Genomic DNA, 21,623 nt, shown 5'->3' on the forward strand with positions numbered 1-21,623 from the left:
ATAAAGTAACCAATAAAAAATTTAAAAAAAGTTATCCAAGAATTCCAGTTCTGCTCGCTACAAGTCTGTCGAGAGATCACAGATGCCTCACCGACCATAAAGGCTCTATCCACTGGAGGTGGTCACATATTAGCAGTAGAGAATAAGACTCTATTGCCGAAGACCTTGAATACTGGGGCCGCAAGCCTGAAGAAATCAGGCTGGAGGAACATTACAGAGAGAGTCCCCTTATGTACCACACATGTGCTGTGTATGCAGACAGAGGAGAATTGTCACCTGCTGCCCTGCTTTACAATATACAACTTGTGCTTCATTACTCATAGGTCAGGCAAGATTTCTCTGGTGGTACTGTAGTGGCCATGCTGTGATTGGTAGAACCAATTACTTTCAAATTGAAAGAAATTACTTTACAGAAGGGAGCTCTTGTTCAGTTCAGTGAGCAAGGGAGAAAACTTCTGGCTCCAAAGGTCAAAATCTCAGGGGTCTGATTATTGCTCTTATTTTGTCAAAAATAATAATTTTTTTCTGTAAGAAGATTTTCTAATCATTTGTGTTTATGCAAATAGATTACTTCTATGCTCAGTTTCAGTCATTAAGTGATTTTTTTTTCCTTGCGTTGGTACTGGTTACTGATAGATGACCAAATTATTTAGAATATGTAACTGTTACTATAAAAGAGAATGTGTCTTCTATTCCACCTCCTACCAAGGCTTTGTGAATTTCAGAGAAGACAGCAGAAAAAAAAATGTAGGAGCTAACAGATTTGGTTGAGTGCTGTGTATCAATTTCTTTTGGGTTGAAATATTCCATTATGGAGAGAATTGCAGGAGGTCCTCAATATGCACAAATTTAAATGATTCACAACCCTTCCCTATCACCAAGATTATATAAACAGTTAAAGATGCAAGGAAAGAGCAGACTCTTTTGTGGAGCTGCATAGAATTGGTAGAGGGAGACCAAACTACTCAGCTTGGATGAGGCATCACCAGTATCCAAGGTGCTTTTGATAATACAGCCTCTTGAGTCACGCACACACTCAAATGATCTTCTCACACCGTCCTAGTAAATTCTAGGAACCACCTGGCTAAACATCGGTGAAACAGATTCTGTATTTATTGTCTTTACACAGTCTGGAATGAATACACACTGACATTATGTCCAGGAAAGTCATACAACATAGCACAAGTTCCGGAGGATAACCTGGAGACACCACTGTAGGTCAAATTGAGGGGATGATATGCTTATGAGTCAGAGAAAGATCTGGGTGACAAAACTATGCATGTAAAACAGACTAAAATACAGTATATGTGGAATGAAAACACGCAGTGAAATTCATGGAAACAATTACCCAATGAAAAATCTCCTGTATTCGGCAAGTGTTATATTTTGGGTTGTTTGTTTTGGGATACAGTCTCCATAGATATTCCTGGCTTTCCTGGAACCCCCCTTGTAGACCAGACTAGTCTCAAAATCACAGAGATCTTCCTGACTCGTTTCCCAAATGCTTAGATTAAATGTGTGCATTACTCTACCAGGCACAAACACTAACTTTAAAAGTGTGATACCTACTGCAGTGTAGTCATATGTACTTTGTATGTAAAAATCTTCACCCTATGCTTTGATACTATGAAATTCACTTTTTATCCCAAGTTCAGTAAAATACTTTCACTTCTTTCTTATATTCTTCCATGGAGGTCTTTGGCCATTCTGTAATACACTTGGATCTTTTATACTAGACACACACACAGTGACCATCAATTTTCTTGGTTTCTGGCTATTGTTTCTCTACAAATTGCTCTGCTGCATCAGGCTCCAGCAGATACCTGAGGGGTTGATTCCATTTCCAGGTGACCAGGTCCAGTGGTGAGAGGCATAGAAAAAGCAAAAGGTAAGGGCGGAAGTTGGGCTGAATGTGTATTGCCAATGTGCCGCAGACCCTCTGGGCCCCTTTGTCTGCGTGGAACGGGTCTCTAGTCGCAGGTGGGCAAAGCGTTGGATGAAATGACAGACAGATGCACACAGGAGAGGTTGTGTAGAATCTGAATGTAATTTGTTAAATTGAGCATCAAACTTTTTATACAGAAGAAAATAGGGAAGTTAGGTGGCACATCGGCAAGGTACAAATGAGGTTACCGGATGCTTAATGACTCTTACACAACACAGAGGAATGTAAACACAAAGACTGGCAGGAACTGGGCAATAAAATAACTGAGACAAAGTCAGCCCTGTCTAAGGTCAGCTATAGTCTTAGAAGCCAGGTGTGAGGTCTTTACACTCCTAGGGCAAGGGCTTTCACACCCAAGTCATGGTTCTAATTAGGGAGTTCTGTTCTAGCTAACCATCTCATGAATAATGCAATACTCTAAAACCACAGCCTGATCTACTTCCTAAACCATTGTAAATTCCTGTATATGGGAGCGACTTGGCTTTTATTCTAAGTGATAGTGTAATACCAGAGGCAATTCTGAATATCACTGAATAGGCAACATTCTTACTGAATTACAAGCCCATGGTCAGCTTAAGGACTTTCTAGGATGTTGGAACACTGGTGAAGGCTTAGCTATGTCAGAATTCAATCTTAAAAGGCACTTATAATAAGATAATACTAAAAGAGAGCATGTGGATCCATACACCAGACTAACTCGGGAATAGGGTATGAGTATATGGGTTAATGAGAATGCCAGAACTCCAGGAGGTGAGCTTCCGTGAAACTCTTTGCCTTGTGAGTGCTTCACAGGCTTCACAGCCTGTCAAGCTGACTCGACCAGAGTGCGTGGCACCAATGGATATATGAGAGACATTGCAGCTTCTCAGGAAAAATTGGTGTTGCAACTTAGCCTCCAGGAATCCATGTTCCACCGAAATAGGCATTTTCTGGGTCTAAGTACTGGCCCAGCCCTGAATCATTGTGCTCCCAGTATGTACCTGGGGCAGTTTCAACACAGACTTCAGATACTGACCAATTACAGAAAAGCCAAGGTGAGTAAAAATACCCTGAGTGCTGCATGTAGGTTAGTCTTTATGGAGCATGATGAGGAAGGTCTAGCAATCTTTCCCACTCTGTGCTTGTCATTACTCCTGGGTGATTCAGAGCTAGGTCACTCCCAGGTATCCATGAAGTTCCCAAATGCAGCAATATTTCTGTTAGACCTGAATATATCTGCAATCCTGACACCATCATCCAGTCTTACCCAACTGATTGGCTACCCAAATTATCCTCATCCAGTGTCAGACATTTTTCTGGAGCTATTTGGTATTGGCCAAATATCACTTGAACCACCAATTTTAGAGCTCACATAGCTCTCGAGGACTACTGGGTGCCAAGTTAATGGGTGTCTCATATCTGCTAATCCTAATATCTCCTTAGCCTTTTGAACTAAGAATGCCTGCCACATACAAGCTGAACTCAGAAAAAACTGCTAATTTTTTTATTGGATTCAGAGGGGTCTCAGAGCAAGGGTTAGAAGGTAAATCAGGAGCTTAGGAAGTCCAGAGGGTGGTACAATTTAAGGAGTAGAACACAGATTGGGGAAATGCAGCTCAGAGAAATGTTGTCCAGGAAGAATAGTAGTCAGTCCACTAAGGTCATGGTCAGGTCCTACTGGCAAGTCTGTCTCAGCATTTGTGGTCCTGGTGGGCTGTGACAGAGAGATATACACAACTGAGAGATCCCTCCCTCTATCACGGCAATAGCTGTCGGAGAGTAGCTACTTAGGAGATACATGCCTATTAAAATTTTTCCATTCATTGAGCCTTTGGGAATTTCATCCTGAGAATACATGGGCCACAGAAGTATCCTAACTTCCTTGACATTTTAGATCTCTAATCAGCTTTGTGGGTACCTAAGGCATGAAAATAGACCACTGCAAAGGCAGAACTCAAGGAAAATGAATGATGGAATTCCCAAGTATCCAAGAATTCCACTTGAGGACTCCTCCTGGAGTGGTCACTGCTTCCTGGCTAAGCACATTCCTTCCTGAGTGGGATGTTGAGAGATGGGTCAACAACAGATAAAAACATCCACCATGGAACAGAGGAATCTGAGTTCTCTCAGGGTTTCTTCAGAGGGTCACTTACCACTGTCATGTATGGGAATACACCGATCTGTAAAAGCAAGGAAAAAAAATCAAATAGAAGAGTGTCCAGGTTGAAGACCCAGACTGCACCTGCAGCTTGGATGGCTCAATGACTAAGATCACAAAAAATATCCTGCTTGTAAAGGAAGACACATGGTTACACAAGATTCCCTGTACCATGGGGGAAATAAGGGGCCGTGAGGAGAAGTTAAACAGAGCATCCTCTTACCCCTCTGTTCAGGCACACCGATTTTTTCTTGGAGAAATCCTTTATGCTGTATGAATTCCTTAAATACTTCCAAGGTATCCTGGTTTTCTTCCGGATACTTTCCTGTGAACAGAGGCCAGATAAGCAGAAAGAGTATGACTACAGAGCCCTATTAGAGTCCACTGACATAAAGACGAGAAGACTTCATAGAACCAGAGTTTTCAACCTGAAGCATATGGGAACAAGGGGAAGGAGACTTTAGAGTGAATGTGGAGGTACAAAATGGATGGTGGTTGGGGAGCTTGTCAACAGGAAGTGGGTATAACTGACATATAGGGTCACACAGTTATGACCACACCTATAGGTGATATCCTAAGCACCCAAGAAATGTTACAGTCTAACCAACAGGAAACTGTGTTTCAAGGTAAATTAGTCTGTTTCCTGTCCCTGGAATGAGGGCAGCATTGCCCATAAAAGGTTTCTGTTAAGACACAGCCCTTCAATGAGAACTTCCTGCCACAAAACCTGAGACCTTCAAGACAAGATATTGAGTAAACCAATAAAAATTCTGTCCTATTACTCAGTGCTCAAGGTCACATCTGATCATGGCACTGGAAATTCTGCACAGACCATGGCTTACCATTTCAAAGCATTTATAGTGATCACATGGCACCTTATCCACACTTGCGAAAGGACACGGCAGAGGATTTAGACTTCCCAGTGCCTGGATGTAGTTGCTGAGCATTCAAATAGCTAATGATCATGGAGAACATGGGCAGGTTTGATCTCTGATGTTCCTCACCTATGAGATATCCAAATTGGGATATTTTCTGAAACGGATGGCTTTCACAGTATATGATGTAGTGGTCCTTCACTGGAAGATCATATATATAGAAGAGAGTATGGCCCCAAACTGCAGATTAAAGAGAAATAGATCTGTAGTGTCTTTTTAAAAGAGAACATTCATCCCACACTGAGAACAATCTAGAAGGTTTCAACAATAACCCATGAGCAACCATATAGCCAGCTCCAAGACTTTCTATGATATCATCACAATACAGAGGTTCCTCATGGAAAGCTGTTATCCCCAGCTATGAAGACATGACATTAGGTGTCAGGGAAGATGAAGGCTGTGGCTGACTAGCCCTTTAGCAGCTACCCTGGCCTGTTTCCTAAATTCTAAGCTTCAGAATCCATATTGGGCAGTAGACAGTAGTATCTAGAGGGAAGCATGGTCTCTTCTATGAGCTTAACTGATTTCTGAAAACACCTGGGAGTTAAAGGGTAGACCTTCCTGAAAAGTAAGCAGGCCAGGAGCACTACAACCAAGCATCTTGCCTTGCAACCTATAGTCACCTGCATCCAGGGGTCCAATGTTGACTAATAAATCCACATAATCTAGAATCACATTGGAATTATTCAGTTGACTATAATAGTGTGTATAATATTGATTATGTTAATTTATTGTATAAGATTCATCTTAATTGTGGGCAGGAACATTGTGTGGGCAGCAGACAATGGACTTCGTAAAATTCTGAAAACGATCTGAGCACTAGCAGGAATGGATTCACTAATCGCTTCTGACTATTGTGTAATATGAATAGATACTTCCTGCTCCAGCTGCCTGGAATATTCCACCACTGTGGACTGTGCCTTGAACTGGGAGCTAAATAAAACCCACCCCCCCTTAAGCAGTATTGATTAGAGAGGTTTATGACAAGAAAAGGATGAGAAAATGAAACATGGACTCACAGGCACTGTATTGACCAGGCTCCTCTGTTCTCTGCAAACGAATTCCTACATTAATGCACTCTCCCTTAGATCTGGAAAACAGGAAAGTGATGTGCAGCCTCTTTCTGAATACACCTGTGCTCCATTCTGGTTGTACACCTGGTTCCTCGGCCTTAGCACAATGCCCTCTGAAATCCCATATTGCACCCTCCTAAATTTCAGCATGTGAAGACTATAGCCCCTCGAAGGAATGGGCTTTTCTGTCATCAATATCCAAAATACAGAGGAGAGGCAAGAAAGATGAAAAGATCCGTGTGGGATACTCACGCGAGAGTGTGCCTGAGCTCCAAGGTTCCTTCTTCTGGGCATGTAAATTTAATAGGAAATGCAACCAGAGTCTCCCCCTCCACTTCTCTTCTTTGACTCACTGTGGCCTTTATGAACCAGACACCTGAGAGCTGGAGTAGACAGAGTCCTAAGCCCACACTTTCTCATACCCAAGTCTTAATTAGTTTGCCTGTACATATATCCCTAAGCATAAAATGTTCCCCTGAGTTGTTGAGGTCCAACACCATGCTTCATACAATTAGATTAGAATTACATATGGTTGTCCAGTTTAAATGGAATCTGACTGTCTCCAAAGGCTAAAAACAGTTAGGATTCCAGGAACAAACACACAGAGGTCTTTTCAAGTGACACTTTATGGTTCTGGATGTCACTGTTCATGAACCTTTCCCTGGTCCAAGTCTGAGGACCAGGAGGCCCTGTATGCTGGAGAAGAGCATTCTCTGCTCAGACTCAGAGGACTGAAACCCTCAGGATTACTAGCTCTGGTACTCAGGCATTGTCCAACAGTCAAACCTTCCACGTGCACCTGTTTGCCACCCCTCCATGCCTCACTTTATCTTCTTCTGAGATGAAGGGAAGGTCATCATAGGTCTGTAGAGTTGCCACTAGACTAGACAGTGTGACAGTCAGGAGCAGGCTCTTCATGGTCAGGTTGTGTGCTCTCAGACAAAGCAGGCAGCAAGCATGACACAATGACACTGTGTTGGCTCCTCAGAGGATGCCCTTTATGGACAAAAATGACACTGGCCACACCCCTCTTGGCCATTTGTCATAGGGGTGAATATTGTTGTTTTTAGGACTTCTTGGTCATTCATTGCCACCTCAAGACAAAAGATCTTCAAAGTCATCGCCATCTCGTGAAGGAGTCCAGAGAGATTGAACGATTCAGGTTTGGGGTGGGAACACAGTCTGCATTGTGGACCAGAAAAGGAGGGCTGCCTTTATCCACTCACCATCATCAGCCCTTAACACAGTCTTAGTTTCCCCAGCCACCTTCTCTGCCACTCAAGAAGGGACTTGGCTTCTCCACCATGCATAGTCCTGCTGATTTCCACAGCCCACACTCTGTTTTGGGATCCCAAATCACTATTTCTCATGTCTAGAAGGCCCAAAATAGACATGTATATGGTCATTGTGAAATGGCTTGGGGTCAACTGAAGTAGCACCTCTAAGAGGCTCCAAGCCACACTCAGGCCAACGGTCACCTGAACTGCTGCATTATGCAGCCAGGGCTGCCAGTGGTCTCTTAGAGCACTTGTTATTCTCAGGTGTCTCACTTCTTTAGCTCTACCCAAAAGGTACCTCCTCTGCTACATTTTAGGTTCTTGAGGAGAAGGGCCATGATGCCTATGTGTCACAGTTTTATCCTGATATTGGAAAAGCTCTAGCCACGATTCAGGGAATAATGATTGTGTGTTCACTAAGAGACATGTAAGAGTCTGTGAACTCTGGGATATCAATTTGTCAAAGGATATTGGAGCCTTTGCTCTGTTGGGCTTCTGAGGACCTCCTTTAGGAACTGATAGAGCCCCAGCATATTATGCATAATTGAGCTCTCTTCTATACTGAATGACCTAGGTTTACCCTCACATATGTCTGAAAACTGACAGCCCAACAAGGTGATCACAAGTCTCATTCTTTTTAATAAAAAGACCAAGATGGACACAAGGAGGCCAGAGCCCTCCTGTATCCAGACTTCATGGATGAGCTGCCTTGTCTGCCCTCTCTACTGACTCAGGCCAGCTCCCTCCCCAACAGGAACTCTGCCTCCTTCCTCCTCAATCTGCATTTCTTGGCCCTCAATGTCTTGATCTCAGACACAACTGGTCCAGGCTCTGGAGATAGGTGCTGGACCTACAATAGTGTCTTTGTGCCTTTGTGGACCCAAGATCAACAGCTCCACATAATAAACAATATTAATGAGCAATCTCTGATAAGTCTTGGCTCTTGCTGACAAGCTCATATGACCTAGGTTTTGACACCAGGATGCAAGGTGCTACTGAGCAAGAAGTCTATCATCTCAAAAGGAGAAAGGGCGGAGCCTGTGCTCTTTAGAAGCAAAGAATAATGAGAAGGTGGAGTCTCCATGTCTGGAATGACAAAGACCTTTCTGTTTGTTGCTTTGTTGATTGAAATTAAATAACATATATACCAGTGTGTGGATCACTGATAAAAGCATTTACACCAGTGCTCTATGTAATTCCATCCTAACTCCATCCCCCCAATTCCCCCTCCAAAACCAGTGGGAAAGAATAGCCATAGGTTATTGACAAATCATGACTCTCATGTACAGTCTGATGAGAAGCCTCTGTATTCCTATCACCCATCAGTCCTACTCTGTGTTTCAGGGAGCTGATTTCTGCCAAGTGTATTCAGAGATCCAAAAGGAAAAGTGATGAAAGAATCCATGTTGAGGAAGGGCTTGCAGTCAGTCCAATGTGACTGAGGCAGGGCATGATGTGGAGACCTCAGAGAGTAGATGTTCTTGGGAGTAAAAAAAATACAGTTATCAGGTTCTATCTTTCCTAGATTTCTCTTTGAGGCAGACTGAATCAACCTCCCATGGTGTTCATTTTCTGGATGGCATGGTTTTCATGATCTTTGCATCTTCATGTCTTTATTTTACTGGACTTTGTTTTTAATTGTATACAGAAGTTTGAGCAACAATGACCTTCATGGGCTCTGATACTTGGGCACTTGGCCCCAAGTCTGTGGTGCTCTTTGTCTCTTTGTGTAGGTGAAAGTGGTATGGCCTCCCCTCCTCATAATGCCAGATGAGACCACCCTCTGCTACATATGTATCTGGAGCCATGGATCTCTTCATATATACTCTTTGGTTGGTTGTTTAGTTTCTGGGAGCTCTGGGTAGTCTGGTTAGTTAATATTGTTCTTCCTGTTGGGTTGCAAACCCCTTCAGAAACTTTAGTCCTTCTCCTAGCTCTTTCATTGGGGTCCCTGTGCTCAGTTTGATGGTTGGCTGTATCCATAGCCATATTCACCAGGTGCTGGTATAACCTCTCAGGGAACAGCCATACTAGGTTCCTGTCAGCATTTGTTTCTTGGCATCAGCAATAGTGTCAGGGTTTGGTGTCTGCAGATGGGATGGAGCCCATGTGGAGCAGACTCTGGATGGCCTTTCCTTTAGACTCTGTTCCATTTTTATCCCTGTCTTGTCTTTTCTTTTCTTTTTTTTATTAGATATTTTCTTCATTTACATTTCAAATGCTATCCTGAAAGTCCCCTATACCCTCCCCTCTCCCTGTTCCCCAACTCACGCACTCCAGCTTCCTGGTTCTGGCATTCCCCTGTACTGGGGCATATGATATTTGCAAGACCCAAGGGCCTCTCCTCCCATTGATGGCTGACTAGGCCATCCTCTGCTACATATTCAACTAGAGACATAGCTCTGGGGGGTACTGGTTAGTTCATATTGTTGTTCCTCCTATAGGGTTGCAGATCCCTTTAGCTCCTTGGGTACTTTCTCTAGCTCCTTCATTAGGAGCCCTGTGCTCCATCCAATATACAACTGTGAGCATCCACTTCTGTATTTGCCAGGCATGGGCATGGCCTCACAAGAGATAGCTATAACAGTGTCATGTCAGCAAAATCTTTCTGCAATATGCAATAGTGTCTGGGTTTGGTGATTGTATATGGGATGGATCCCCAGTGGGTTAAAAATTTTGAGACGGGTTTGTGGCCCTATCCCTCAACTGGTGGCCACACCTATCCACTGGAGGTCTCTACAAGTTCTGTCTCCCCTTTGTTAAATATTTCAGCTAAAGTCATCCCCATTGGGTCCTGGGAGCCTCTTGCTTCCCTGGAGTCTGGGACTTTCTAGTGGCTATCCCCTGTTCCCCATCCCCCACCGCTACATATTTCCATTCAATTTCTTGACCCTCTGTACTTCTCTCCTGTCCCTTCCAATTTTAAAAGCCACGTGACATTTAGAATTTGCTAGCTATGCTTTCTGTTGTGGTTTGTGATATGAGTTCTATTTCCTTTCTGCCACCATGGTGGACCTGCTGCCAACCTCCCTGCCATGACAATGCAAATCCATCAGGACACTTATCCCTCCAGGAGAAGGAAATTGCTATAACACAGCTAACAATGTATGTTGTGGTGGATTGTGGTAGCATTGGAACATTGGCCTGGAAAAGCCATTGGGGGAATCAAGTGTCCTTAACCACTGAGCAATCTCTCTAGTTCTCAACATAGTTCTGGTTTTGAAGGGATGAAGAAGAAGTCATGGAGAGAATCTGAGACTTCGCATTATATTTCAAGTTTGGAACACCTGAATAGAGGTTAGAGGCCATTGGTTGCAGTGTAGTTTCAGTTGCAATGAAGACGTCAAGACCTTGAAGATACCACTACCATATATAATCACTCCCAATGATATTAGGTATGAGAAGGAGGCTGGCCTGAGCCTATAAAATGAGGTATCTGTTCTATAGAGGGCAAAGACAGAGAAGTCTTTTAAACTGGATCAGTGACAGTGGAAAAGAGAATCAAAGACACAGATGTGTAGGAAGAAAAAAGATTCTATGTAGGGATGGTGTAATTGTCTCTGTAGGAGGATCCAACCAATCTTAAAACAAAACCAAAATTGACATGTGACTTGGCCAAGACCCCAGGGTGTAACACTTGAACACCATGTTGGAAGCAGCAAAGTAGAAGTGAAATCACAACAAAATGACTGACTTCCTGTAACTGTCTGTTAGTGGCTCTAGCTCTCCTTACACCTGTTTTGTTCACTGTTCATTGTATTCACTGTCCCTCCTCAATCTACTGTGTGTTCCATTCATGATTTCTTAATTATATATTATTACAAGTGTGGCACAAGCCTTAGGAAGTCCAAAGCGGAACCATTTGGGGAACAACTAAGTGAACAAAGAATTGGGAGGTTCAATGTTAATGCCCAAGACAGCTACACAAAGGGGGCATTGAAATAAAATTGAAGGAAGTGAAGGAAATGAACCAAAAAAAGATGAAGAAGCAGAGGACTTTAGAAGGGACGAACATTCAGTAGAGACTGGAAGAGCTAAAATGATCCTGGCTGAGCCAAAAACAGACTGGAGGGGAGGGAAGGGAGAGGAAGGTGCCATATACCAGGTAGAGAAAGGATAGAAGAAACAGCAATAAGCTGTGGGCCAATCTAAGGACTTTATGCTTACTGTGAGTGAAATGAGAGGTGGATGTTTTAACACAGTGAGGATGTGACTTTAACTGTATTATTTTGTACTTATTTTCCCAAATTTTAAAGTTAGCACACAGGGTAATGAGTGTAGTCATGGTATATTCAGTTATATATGTGAATTGTTTGGTTCTAATTTGTACTTTTCTCACAATATTATACCATGTGCCCATTCCCCTACCCAGGAAGAGGTGGAGATGTCATTAAATCTGAAGCTGAGACAGGAGGCAGGTACTGCCATCCCTCCACAAATATTATATGAACTTCTGCCTAGGCTGCCTACAGACTTCTGGGCCCATAACATGCTATAGAATAGAGAGTGTCAACTGAAGAGGGGACTCTGAAGTGGACACTTAAGGATTCTTTGGAAAGTCACTTGTGTTGGATGGTGTTTTACTGGAGCAAACATGTTTTGCTGAAGTGAACACAGTTGAAAGACTAAGGCAAACTTGTGAAGGTACAGTGACACGGCGCACACTACACATGCTCAGCTTGCAGTGTGCTGTGACATTTGATGTCCTGAGATGCTTCTCTATGGAGACCTGTGAGTAACAAAATACCTCTTTCCTTCTCTAAGATTGTGCTAAGCTAGGATCATCTGCCTTCACCTAATTAACACAAAGCTGGGACCCATTAGATTGTCTCACATGTGCCCAGAATAGGAACCAGCTTTATTGAAAGAAGTCACGGGGGGAGTCTGGACACTGGGATCGGACCACTCTTGGCAAAAGAAGTTCTGCATTCAAGTGCGGAAGGTAGCAGCTCCTGGTTTCTGAATCTGCTCTGCAGAGTTTGCTCTATACACTGGGGCTCTCAGATCACGTGCAGGACTCTATTTGCACAAGAAAGAGACAGAGATCTCTAAAGAGTACCTCTGTGGTCATATCTTACACGGACATCCTGACATGAAAGTTAGCGGAAATGAGGAACAATTCAATCTCTACCATCACAAGGCAGGCTAACGATGTCTGCTCTGTTCAGCTCTATATTCACCACAAATGTTTAATGCAACCTCACAGATTGTGAGTCTCCAACCAGAGAATGACCTATAGGACACTCAGAGTGATAGTATGGAAAAGCAATTCTCCATTACAAATGTAGAAGGAAAATCAAGTCTTAGGAAATGAGTGGTTCTCATTGCAAGCAGGAGATCAAGTTTGCTCTTGTGTCTTCTAGGACCTAAGCTGAAGTCACTGTGTCGAGAATACTAGAACATTTGCCAGTGGCCACAGTGAAAGGTGATGAATACCAGAGGAATACATCTCTAGGTCTGCCACAGAACTCTACATCCTGATCCGCCTGATGGTGTCAATCTCCAGTACCCACAGTCAGAGCTGATTCACTTATGTCAGCTTACATTAAGAACCATATCATCTGATATATGATCCAGATTCTATAATTCCTCCAATGTATTGTTTATGATTTGTATCGTGTCACACTTCTAATGAAGGAAACTGACAGAAGAAAATGGTTCTGCCCAAGATATAAGATACAATTTGCTAAACGCATGAAACTCAAGAAGAACGAAGACCAAAGTGTGGACACTTCACCCTTTCTTAGAAATGGGAACAAAACACCCATGGAAGGAGTTACAGAGACAAAGTTTGGAGCTGAGATGAAAGGATGCACCATCTAGAGACTGCCATATCCAGGGATCCACCCCATAATCAGCATCCAAACGCTGACACCATTGCATACACTAGCAAGATTTTATCGAAAGGACCCAGATGTAGCTGTCTCTTGTGAGCCTATGCCGGGGCCTAGCAAACACAGAAGTGGATGCTCACAGTCAGCTAATGGATGGATCACAGGGCTCCCAATGGAGGAGCTAGAGAAAGTAGCCAAGGAGCTAAAGGGATCTGCAACCCTATAGGTGGAACAACATTATGAACTAACCAGTACCCCGGAGCTCTTGACTCTAGCTGCATATATATCAAAAGATGGCCTAGTCGGCCATCACTGGAAAGAGAGGCCCATTGGACATGCAAACTTTATATGCCCCAGTACAGGGGAACGCCAGGGCCAAAAAGGGGGTGTGGGTGGGTAGGGGAGTGGGGGTGGGTAGGTATGGGGGACTTTTGGTATAGCATTGGAAATGTAAATGAGCTAAATACCTAATAAAAAATGGAAAAAAAAAAAAAAGAAAATGGTTCTGCCAAGTGGAGTCACTACAGCAAGAAGCCAGAGAATATGGGTCTCAGGCCTTAGAGCTGTTTTGTTGGATATTAGGAAGGTATTTCAGCTGCAGATGAAAGAAGTACTACAAGAGCTGTATGAGGATCTCAAGTGTATTCCTTTGGGGATGCTGACGGGAAAGTTCAAGCTCATGGAATTTCAGAGTGCAGTGAGGATGAAATCAGTACCTCTCATGCTGAAACATGGTAAAGAATGTAGCTTGTACTGTTAATGTTTGAGTGAGGATTAACTGGACAGTTATAGAATGAGTTTTCTGGTAGAAATTTCAAGTCAGCTCAAGGTTCATTTGTGGACAATAGGCAGGAAAGCTCCAAGTTCCTCCATGTTGCAGGGAACATTAACTTTTACAATTGGCCTAGACAAGAATCAATCCATTTTATAGTAACTAACTTGACCTACATTAAGCCATTATGTAGCCATAACGAATAAATGACAGGAAATAATCTTGTTTGCACAGTTAACATCCTTTATCTACCAGCAGAGTTGAGACACAAACTGTTAAGAGATTTCTGTGTGACAATCAACAATGAAACTAAAACATGTCGGATTGTATCATAACCACCAGATTCCAGACACATGAGTTTGCCAAATGGGAGCACACATCTCCTTGGGTTTTAAAAAAGGTGTACCCCAAGACTGAGTTGTGCATGTTTGCTCACTGTTGCATGCCTCTAATGAAGTACTTTATCAAGTAAAAGCTGATTCAAGTGCTCATGCTTCAGTCTGAGTCCTAGAGATGGGTTAGCTGTCTTATCCCCAATAGCAGAGTAATGCAATCTATGCTTTCAAACACAACTTCTTCTTCTGTGTGACTACTCAGTCCACTCCTCATTCTGCCTCCAAGACCCTCCTGACTTCATCCAGGAACAGCACCAGGAGAACCTGGAGCATTCAGGATCTTCTTGTGATACTTTCCCAGCTCTCCATCTCTCTTTCCTTTCCTAGACTCTGAGGAAGCACAAGACTGCACACCCAATTGACCCAATACAATAAAAGAGTCATACGGGCCCACTGGAAATTTGTTATAAAGAAGCAGATAAGAAATTGAGGATAGATATGTGCCCAGAAGCAGACCCTGTGCTACAGCCCAACATACCCCAATCACAAACAGAAAAAGATTGTCCCCCAGGAGTGTTGATACACCCAAGATCACATATGGGACAATGTTGAGTCAGAGACAGCCAGTTAATACCAGACATAACCAGATGGTGAGAGGCAAGCAGAAGAATACATGCAACAGAAATAAATACTACTTGGCATCATCAGAACCTACTTATCCCACCACAGCAAGCCCTGGATAGGCCAACACACCTGAAAAACAAGATTATGATTTATGATCATATCTCATGATGATGATAGAAGACTTTAAGAAGGACATAAATAACTCCCTTAAAGAAATACAAGAGAACACAGGTAAACAGGGAGAAGCCTTAAAAAGGAAACACATGAATCCCTTAAAGAAATACAGGAAAGCACAGCCAAACAGGTGACAGAATTGAACAAAACCATCCAAGATATAAAAATGGAAACAGAAACAGTAAAGAAATCACAAAAGGAGACAACCCTAGAGATAAAAATCAGGAGTCATAGATGCAAACATCACCAACAGAATACAAGAGATAGAAGATACCATAGAAAGCATTGAGAAAAACAGTCAAAAAATGGAAAATGCAAAAATCTCCTAAACCAAAACATCCAGGAAATTCAAGACACAATGGAAAGACCAAACCTAAGAATACTAAGTATAGAAGGGAACAAAGATTCCCAAATCAAAGGGCCAATAAACATCTTCAACAAAATTATAGAAGAAAACTTCCCTAACCTAAGGAAAGAGATACCCATAAACATACAAGAAGCCTACAGATGCCAAATAGAATAGACCAGAAAAGAAATTTCTCCCACCACATAATAGTCAAAACACCAAATGCATGGAACAAAGAAAGAATATTGAAAGTGGTAAGGAGAAATGGTCAAGAAACATATAAAGGCAGACCTATCAGAATTACAACAGTCTTCTCCATAGAGATTCTAAAAGCCACAAGAACCTTGGTAGATGTCATACAGAAATTAAGAGAGCACAAATGCCAGCCCAGGCTACTATACCCAGCAAAGCAATTAATTACCATAGATGAAGAAACCAAGATATTCTGTGGCAAAACCAAATTTAAACAATATCTTTCCACAAATCCAGTCCTACAAAGGATAATGGTTGGAAAAACACAAGGAGATAACTACACAAGAAAAAGCAAGAAATTATTCTTCTTACAACAAATTAAAAAGAAGAGAGCCACACAATTATAATTCCACCTCTAACAAAAAAATAACAAGAAGAAACAATCATTGGCCCTTAATATCTCTTAACATCAATGGACTTAATCCCCAATAAAAAGACATACATTAACAAACTGGATAGGTAACCAGAACTCAGCATTTTGCTAGATATATCAAAAACACCACAGTGACAAAGACAGACATTAGCTCAGACTAAAGGGATGGAAAAAATTTTCCAACCAAATGGTCCTAAGAAACAGACTGGAGTAGTGTGGGGTAATGGACTATGCACAGACAGGCTGGTCTCCAGTCGAGTTGAGGTCGTGAACCCCAGTAGGACCCTATGGTGATAATTTTCATCTACATGGGACAGAAGGCATTCCCTCATGTCTCCTGGACCCCTAGCTCCTGTCGAAGTTACCATCCCTAGAGCTCCCCAAGGAGAGGCTCATGGCTTTCAGTCATGTACACAATGTCTAAAGCTTCTGACCTTCAGGCTAGACTCCTCCCAGTTACCTAGCAACAGCAAGATAACAAGCTGCTTGGTCCCACCTCACTCTCTCCCTCTTACTCTCTCTTACTCTATAAACTTTTACCTCTCTCTCTTTAAGCTTTCTTACTCTCTAGCCTTTCTTCTCTCTCTCTCCTTTTCCCCCTTCTCTCCTCTTGGCCATGGCCAGTCTCTCTCTCTTTCTACCTTGTCTCTTTACCCCTGCCTTTCTACAATAAAGCTCTAAACCCATAGACTGTCTCTGTTCATCAAGGCCCAGACTAAGGATTCTCACCTGTGTGGGACCCTCTCTCCCTCTGCCCTCTTCCCATATCTCCGGGGCCAAGAGTATTGCCCCAGAGCCCCTATTCTGATTCCGCTTCTCTCCTGTATCCAGCAAGGGATGCCAGAGATTGAGAACCTGGTACCAGGGGCTGCCCCTGGTCTACCCCCTGCCATGTGGGGTCAGTGGCTTCACACAGCCAGATGCCTATCCAGGGCTATGTGGAAAGCATCCAGCAGTCCTCCCACACCCGCCTGTCCAGAGCACAGAAGCTCTGGCCAGAAATGGGCTCTCTCCCTCCTCCCACCCCTTCCCCTATACCCATAGCCCCGCAGAGTAGCCATTCTAACATTGAATAAAATCAACTTTCAAACCAAAAGTTATCAAAAAAGATGAGAAAGGATACTTCATATTCATCAAAGGAAAAATCTACAAAGATGAAATCTCAATTCTGAACATCTATGCCCCAAAGGCAAGGACATCCACATTTGTAAAAGAAATGTTACTAAGGCTCAAAGCAAACATTGTACCTCACACAAAAATAGTGGGAGACATCAACACTCAACTCTTACTAAAGGACAGATAATGGAAATAGAAACTAAACAGAGACACAGTGAAACTAACAGAAGTTATGAATTGAATGGATTTAACAGATATCTATAGCACATTTTACTCTAAAACAAAAGAATATACCTTCTTCTCAGCACCTACCTCATGGTACTTTCTCCAAAATTGACTATATAATCAGACTCAAAACAAGCCTCAACTGATATAAGAAGATTGAAATAATCCTATGCATCCTGTCAGATCACCATGGACTAATGTTGGTATTCAACATCAATAAAAACAACAGGAAGCTCACATACACAAGGAAGGTGAACAACTATCTACTCAGTGATAACTTGGTCAGGTAAGAAATAAAGAAGAAATTAAAGAGTTTTTAGAATTCAGTGAAAATGAAGGCACAATATATCCAAACTTATGGGACATAATGAAAGCAGTGCTAAGAGGAAAACTCATAGAGGAGTAGATGGCAGGAAATAATCAAACTCAGGGCTGAAATCAACCAAGTAGAAACAGAGAACTATGCAACAATCAACAAAACCAGGAGCTGGTTCTTTGAAAACATCAACAAAATAGATAAGCCCTTAGCCAGACTAACCATAAGATACTAACAGTATACAAATTAACAAAATGAGAAAGGAAAAGGGAGACATATCAATAGAAACTTAAGAAATTAAAAAAAAAATCATGAGATCCTACTACAAAATCCTATACTCAAAAAACAAAACAAAACAAAACAAAACAAAACAAAACAAAACAAAACAAAAAAACCCAACTGGAAGCCATATGTGGTGACGCACGCCTTTAATCCCAGCACTCAGGAGGCAGAGGCAGGCAGATTTCTGAATTCGAGGCCAGCCTGATCTACAAAGTGAGTTCCAGGACAGCCAGGGCTATAAAGAGAAACCCTGTCTCTAAAAACAAAAAACAAACAAACAAACAAGCAAACAAAAACTGGAAAACCTGGATGAAATGGATGATTTTCTAGACAGATACCAAAGTTAAATACTAAATTTTCTAGACAGTACCAAAGTTAAATGAGATCGGATAAACCATCTAAATAGCCCTATAACCCCCGAAGAAATAGACAGTCTTTAAAAGTCTCCCAACCAAAGAAGTCCAGTACTAGATGGATTTAGTGCAGAATTCTATCAGATCCTCAAAGAAGATCTAATACCAATACTTCTCAAATTATTCCACAAAATAGAAACAGAAGGAGCACTACCCAATTTGTTTTATGAAGCCACAATTATGCTTATACCTAAACCACACAAAGTCCCAACAAAGAAAAAGAACTGCAAACCAATTTCCCTTATGAATACTCAAAAAATACTCAATAATATTCTTGCAAACCAAATCCAAGAACACATTAAAACAATCATTCACCATGATCAAGTATGCTTTATTCCAGGGATGTAGGGATGTTTGAATATACAAGAATCCATCAACATAGTCCATTATATAAGCAAACTCAAAGAAAAAAAAACATGATAAACAAAGAATTCCCAACTGAGGAATCACAAATGGATGAGAAGCACCTAAAAAAAAATGCTCAGCATGCTTAGGCATCAGGGAAATGCAAATCAAAACAACCCTGAGATTCTCCTGAGCTCTGTCATTAAACTACCTCATGCTTTTACATCAAGATGGTCGTCTGTTCGTGATTCTTGGGTGCATGCTGAACGGGAATTGAGTGGGGGTTTCCCCACTAAGTTCTTTCACTCCCTCCCCAATTTCTTCACCCACCCTCTTCCACTTTGCTTCTGAGAGGGTGTTCCCCAACTCACCCACCCACCCACCCACCCACCCACCCCCTTACCCACACCCAAACCCTTTAAGCATCCCCCTGTTTTGGAACATCAAGTTTCTACAGGATTAGGTGCAGCCTCTTGCAGAGGCCAGACAAACAGTTTTCTCCTACATATGCACCAGGGCTTAGTCTCTGGGAAACGTGAAGGATCTGGGTTAGTTGATACTGTTGTTCTTCCTACGGGGTTGCAATCCCCTTCAGCTCCTTTAACCCTTCCCCTAGTTCTTGAATAGGGATCCCCAGGTTCAGTCAAATGGTTGGCTGGAGTGTCTGCATTTGTCTCAGTCAGCTACTGGTAGAGTCTCTCAGAGGACAGCCACGTTAAGCACCTGTCTGAAAGCATGACATGGCATCAGTAATAGTGTGAAGGTTTGGTGCCTGTGCATAGGATACATCCCAACTTGGGCTGTTGATTGGCCTTTCTTTCAGTCTCTACTCCATTTTTGTCCCTGCCTTTCCTTTACACAGGAACAATTCTGAGTCAAAAAATGCGAAGATGGGTGGGTGGCTCCATGCCTCAACTGGGGTCCATGACTACCTATTAGAGGTGGTCTCTTCAGGTTCCATCTCCCCACTGTTGAGTATTTTGGCTAAGGTCATCCCCATTGAGGCCTGAGAGCCTCTCACATTCCAGATCTCTGGAACATTCTAGAGGTTCCCCTGGACCCTGCACCTCCCCACAAACACACTGCTGAATATTTTCATTCATTTTCCTGGCCTTCTGGACTTTTCTCCTGTCTCCCACCACACCTGGTCCTGCCCTCTCTCCTCTCTCCCTCCCCTCTCCCACCCAGGTCCTTTTCTCCCTCTGCCTCTGATGATTGCTTTGTTCCTTCTTTTAAATGGGAGTGAGATATCCACACTTGGGCCTTCTTTCTTGTTAAGCTTCATATGGTCTGTGAATTGTATTGCATATATTCTGTACTTTTTGGCTAATATCCGCTTATCAGTGAGCACATGTGATGTGCGTCCTTTTGGGTCTGGGTTACCTTTCTCAGGATATGTTCTACTTTTGTTCATTTGCCTGCAAAATTCATGGTGTCCTCATTTTTAATAGATGAATAATATTCCATTGTGTAAATGAACTACATTTTCAGTATCCATTCTTCTCTTGAGGGACATCTGGGTTGTTTCCAGCTTTTGGCTATTAAAAATAAGACTGCTATGAACATAGTGAAACATGGGTCTTTGGGGTATAGTGGAGCATCTTTTGGGTATATGCCCAGGAGCAGAATAGTTGGGTATTCAGGTGAAACTATTTCCAATTGTTTGAGAAACCTACAAGTTGATTTCCAGAGTGGTTGTACCAGTTTTCAATACCACCAACAATGGAGAAGTGTTCCTCTTCCACATCCTCACCAGCATGTGCTGTCACTTGAGTTTTTTATCTTAGCCATTCTGATTAGTATAAGGTGGAATCTTAGAGATGTTTTAATATCCATTTCCCTGGTAACTAAGAATGTTGAACATTAAGTTATTCACACCATTTGATATTCCTGTTGAGAATTATCTATTTAGCTCTGTACTCCATTTTTAATTGGATTATTTCATATTCTATAGTCTACCTTCTTGAGTTCTTTGTATATCTTGGATATTAGCCCACTAAAGGATGTAGGATTAGTGAAGATCTTTTCTATCCCTGACCTCAAGCTGTAGTACAGAACAATAATGATAAAAGTGGCATGGTATTGGTACAGGGACAGACAGATCAGTAAATGGAATAGAACAGAAGACCCAGAAATAAACCCACACACCTACAGACACTTAATTTTTGACAAAGAACTGAAAACCATACAGTGGAAAAAAGAACACAACTTCAACAAGTAGTGCTGATTTAACACACAGTTTTCATGTAAAATAATGCAAATTGATTTATTTTTATCTTCTTTTACAAAGCTCAAATCCGAGTGGATCAAGGACCTCCACATAAAACCAGATGTGCTGAATCTAATAGAAGACAAAGTGGGAAATAGTCTTGAACACATGGGCACAGGAGAAACTTTCCTGAAAAGAGCACCAATGGCTCAGGCTCTAAGATCAACAATTAATAAATGAGGCCTCGTGAGACTGAAAAGCTTCTGTAATGAAGATGACACTGTCAATAGGACAAAATGGAAACCTACAGATTGGGAAAAGATCTTTACACACCCTGCATATGATAGAGAGATAATATCCAAAATATACAAAGAAATGAAGATATTAGACGACAGAAAATGAAACAACACAATTTAAAAATGTGGTACAGAGCTAAACAGAGATTTCTCAACTGAGGAATCTTAAATGGCCAACAAGTATTTAAAGAAATGTTCAACATCCTTAATCATCAGGAAAATGCAAATCAAAACAACCCTGAGATTCCACCTTACACCAATCATAGTGGCTAAGATCAAAAACTCAGGTGACACAGATGATGGCAAGGATGTGAAGAAAGAGGAATACTCTACCGTTGGTGGTG

General features: G+C 42.1%; 1 protein-coding gene across 1 annotated transcript; it reads right to left on the reverse strand.

Moving 5' to 3' along the window:
* Positions 1-3,414: 3,414 nt before the first annotated feature.
* On the reverse strand, positions 3,415-7,023 carry Lcn4 (lipocalin 4). Its single transcript, NM_010695.1, has 7 exons — positions 6,916-7,023; positions 6,343-6,473; positions 6,037-6,107; positions 5,087-5,197; positions 4,306-4,407; positions 4,078-4,104; positions 3,415-3,638 (listed from the first exon to the last, which is right to left on the reverse strand). The coding sequence occupies exons 1-7, from the start codon at positions 7,006-7,008 to the stop codon at positions 3,616-3,618; spliced, it is 558 nt and encodes a 185-aa protein (NP_034825.1). The 5' UTR covers positions 7,009-7,023; the 3' UTR covers positions 3,415-3,615.
* Positions 7,024-21,623: the final 14,600 nt, after the last annotated feature.

The sequence above is a fragment of the Mus musculus genome, chromosome 2 (assembly GCF_000001635.26).
Source record: "Mus musculus strain C57BL/6J chromosome 2, GRCm38.p6 C57BL/6J".
In the NCBI taxonomy this organism is placed as follows: Eukaryota; Metazoa; Chordata; class Mammalia; order Rodentia; family Muridae; genus Mus; species Mus musculus.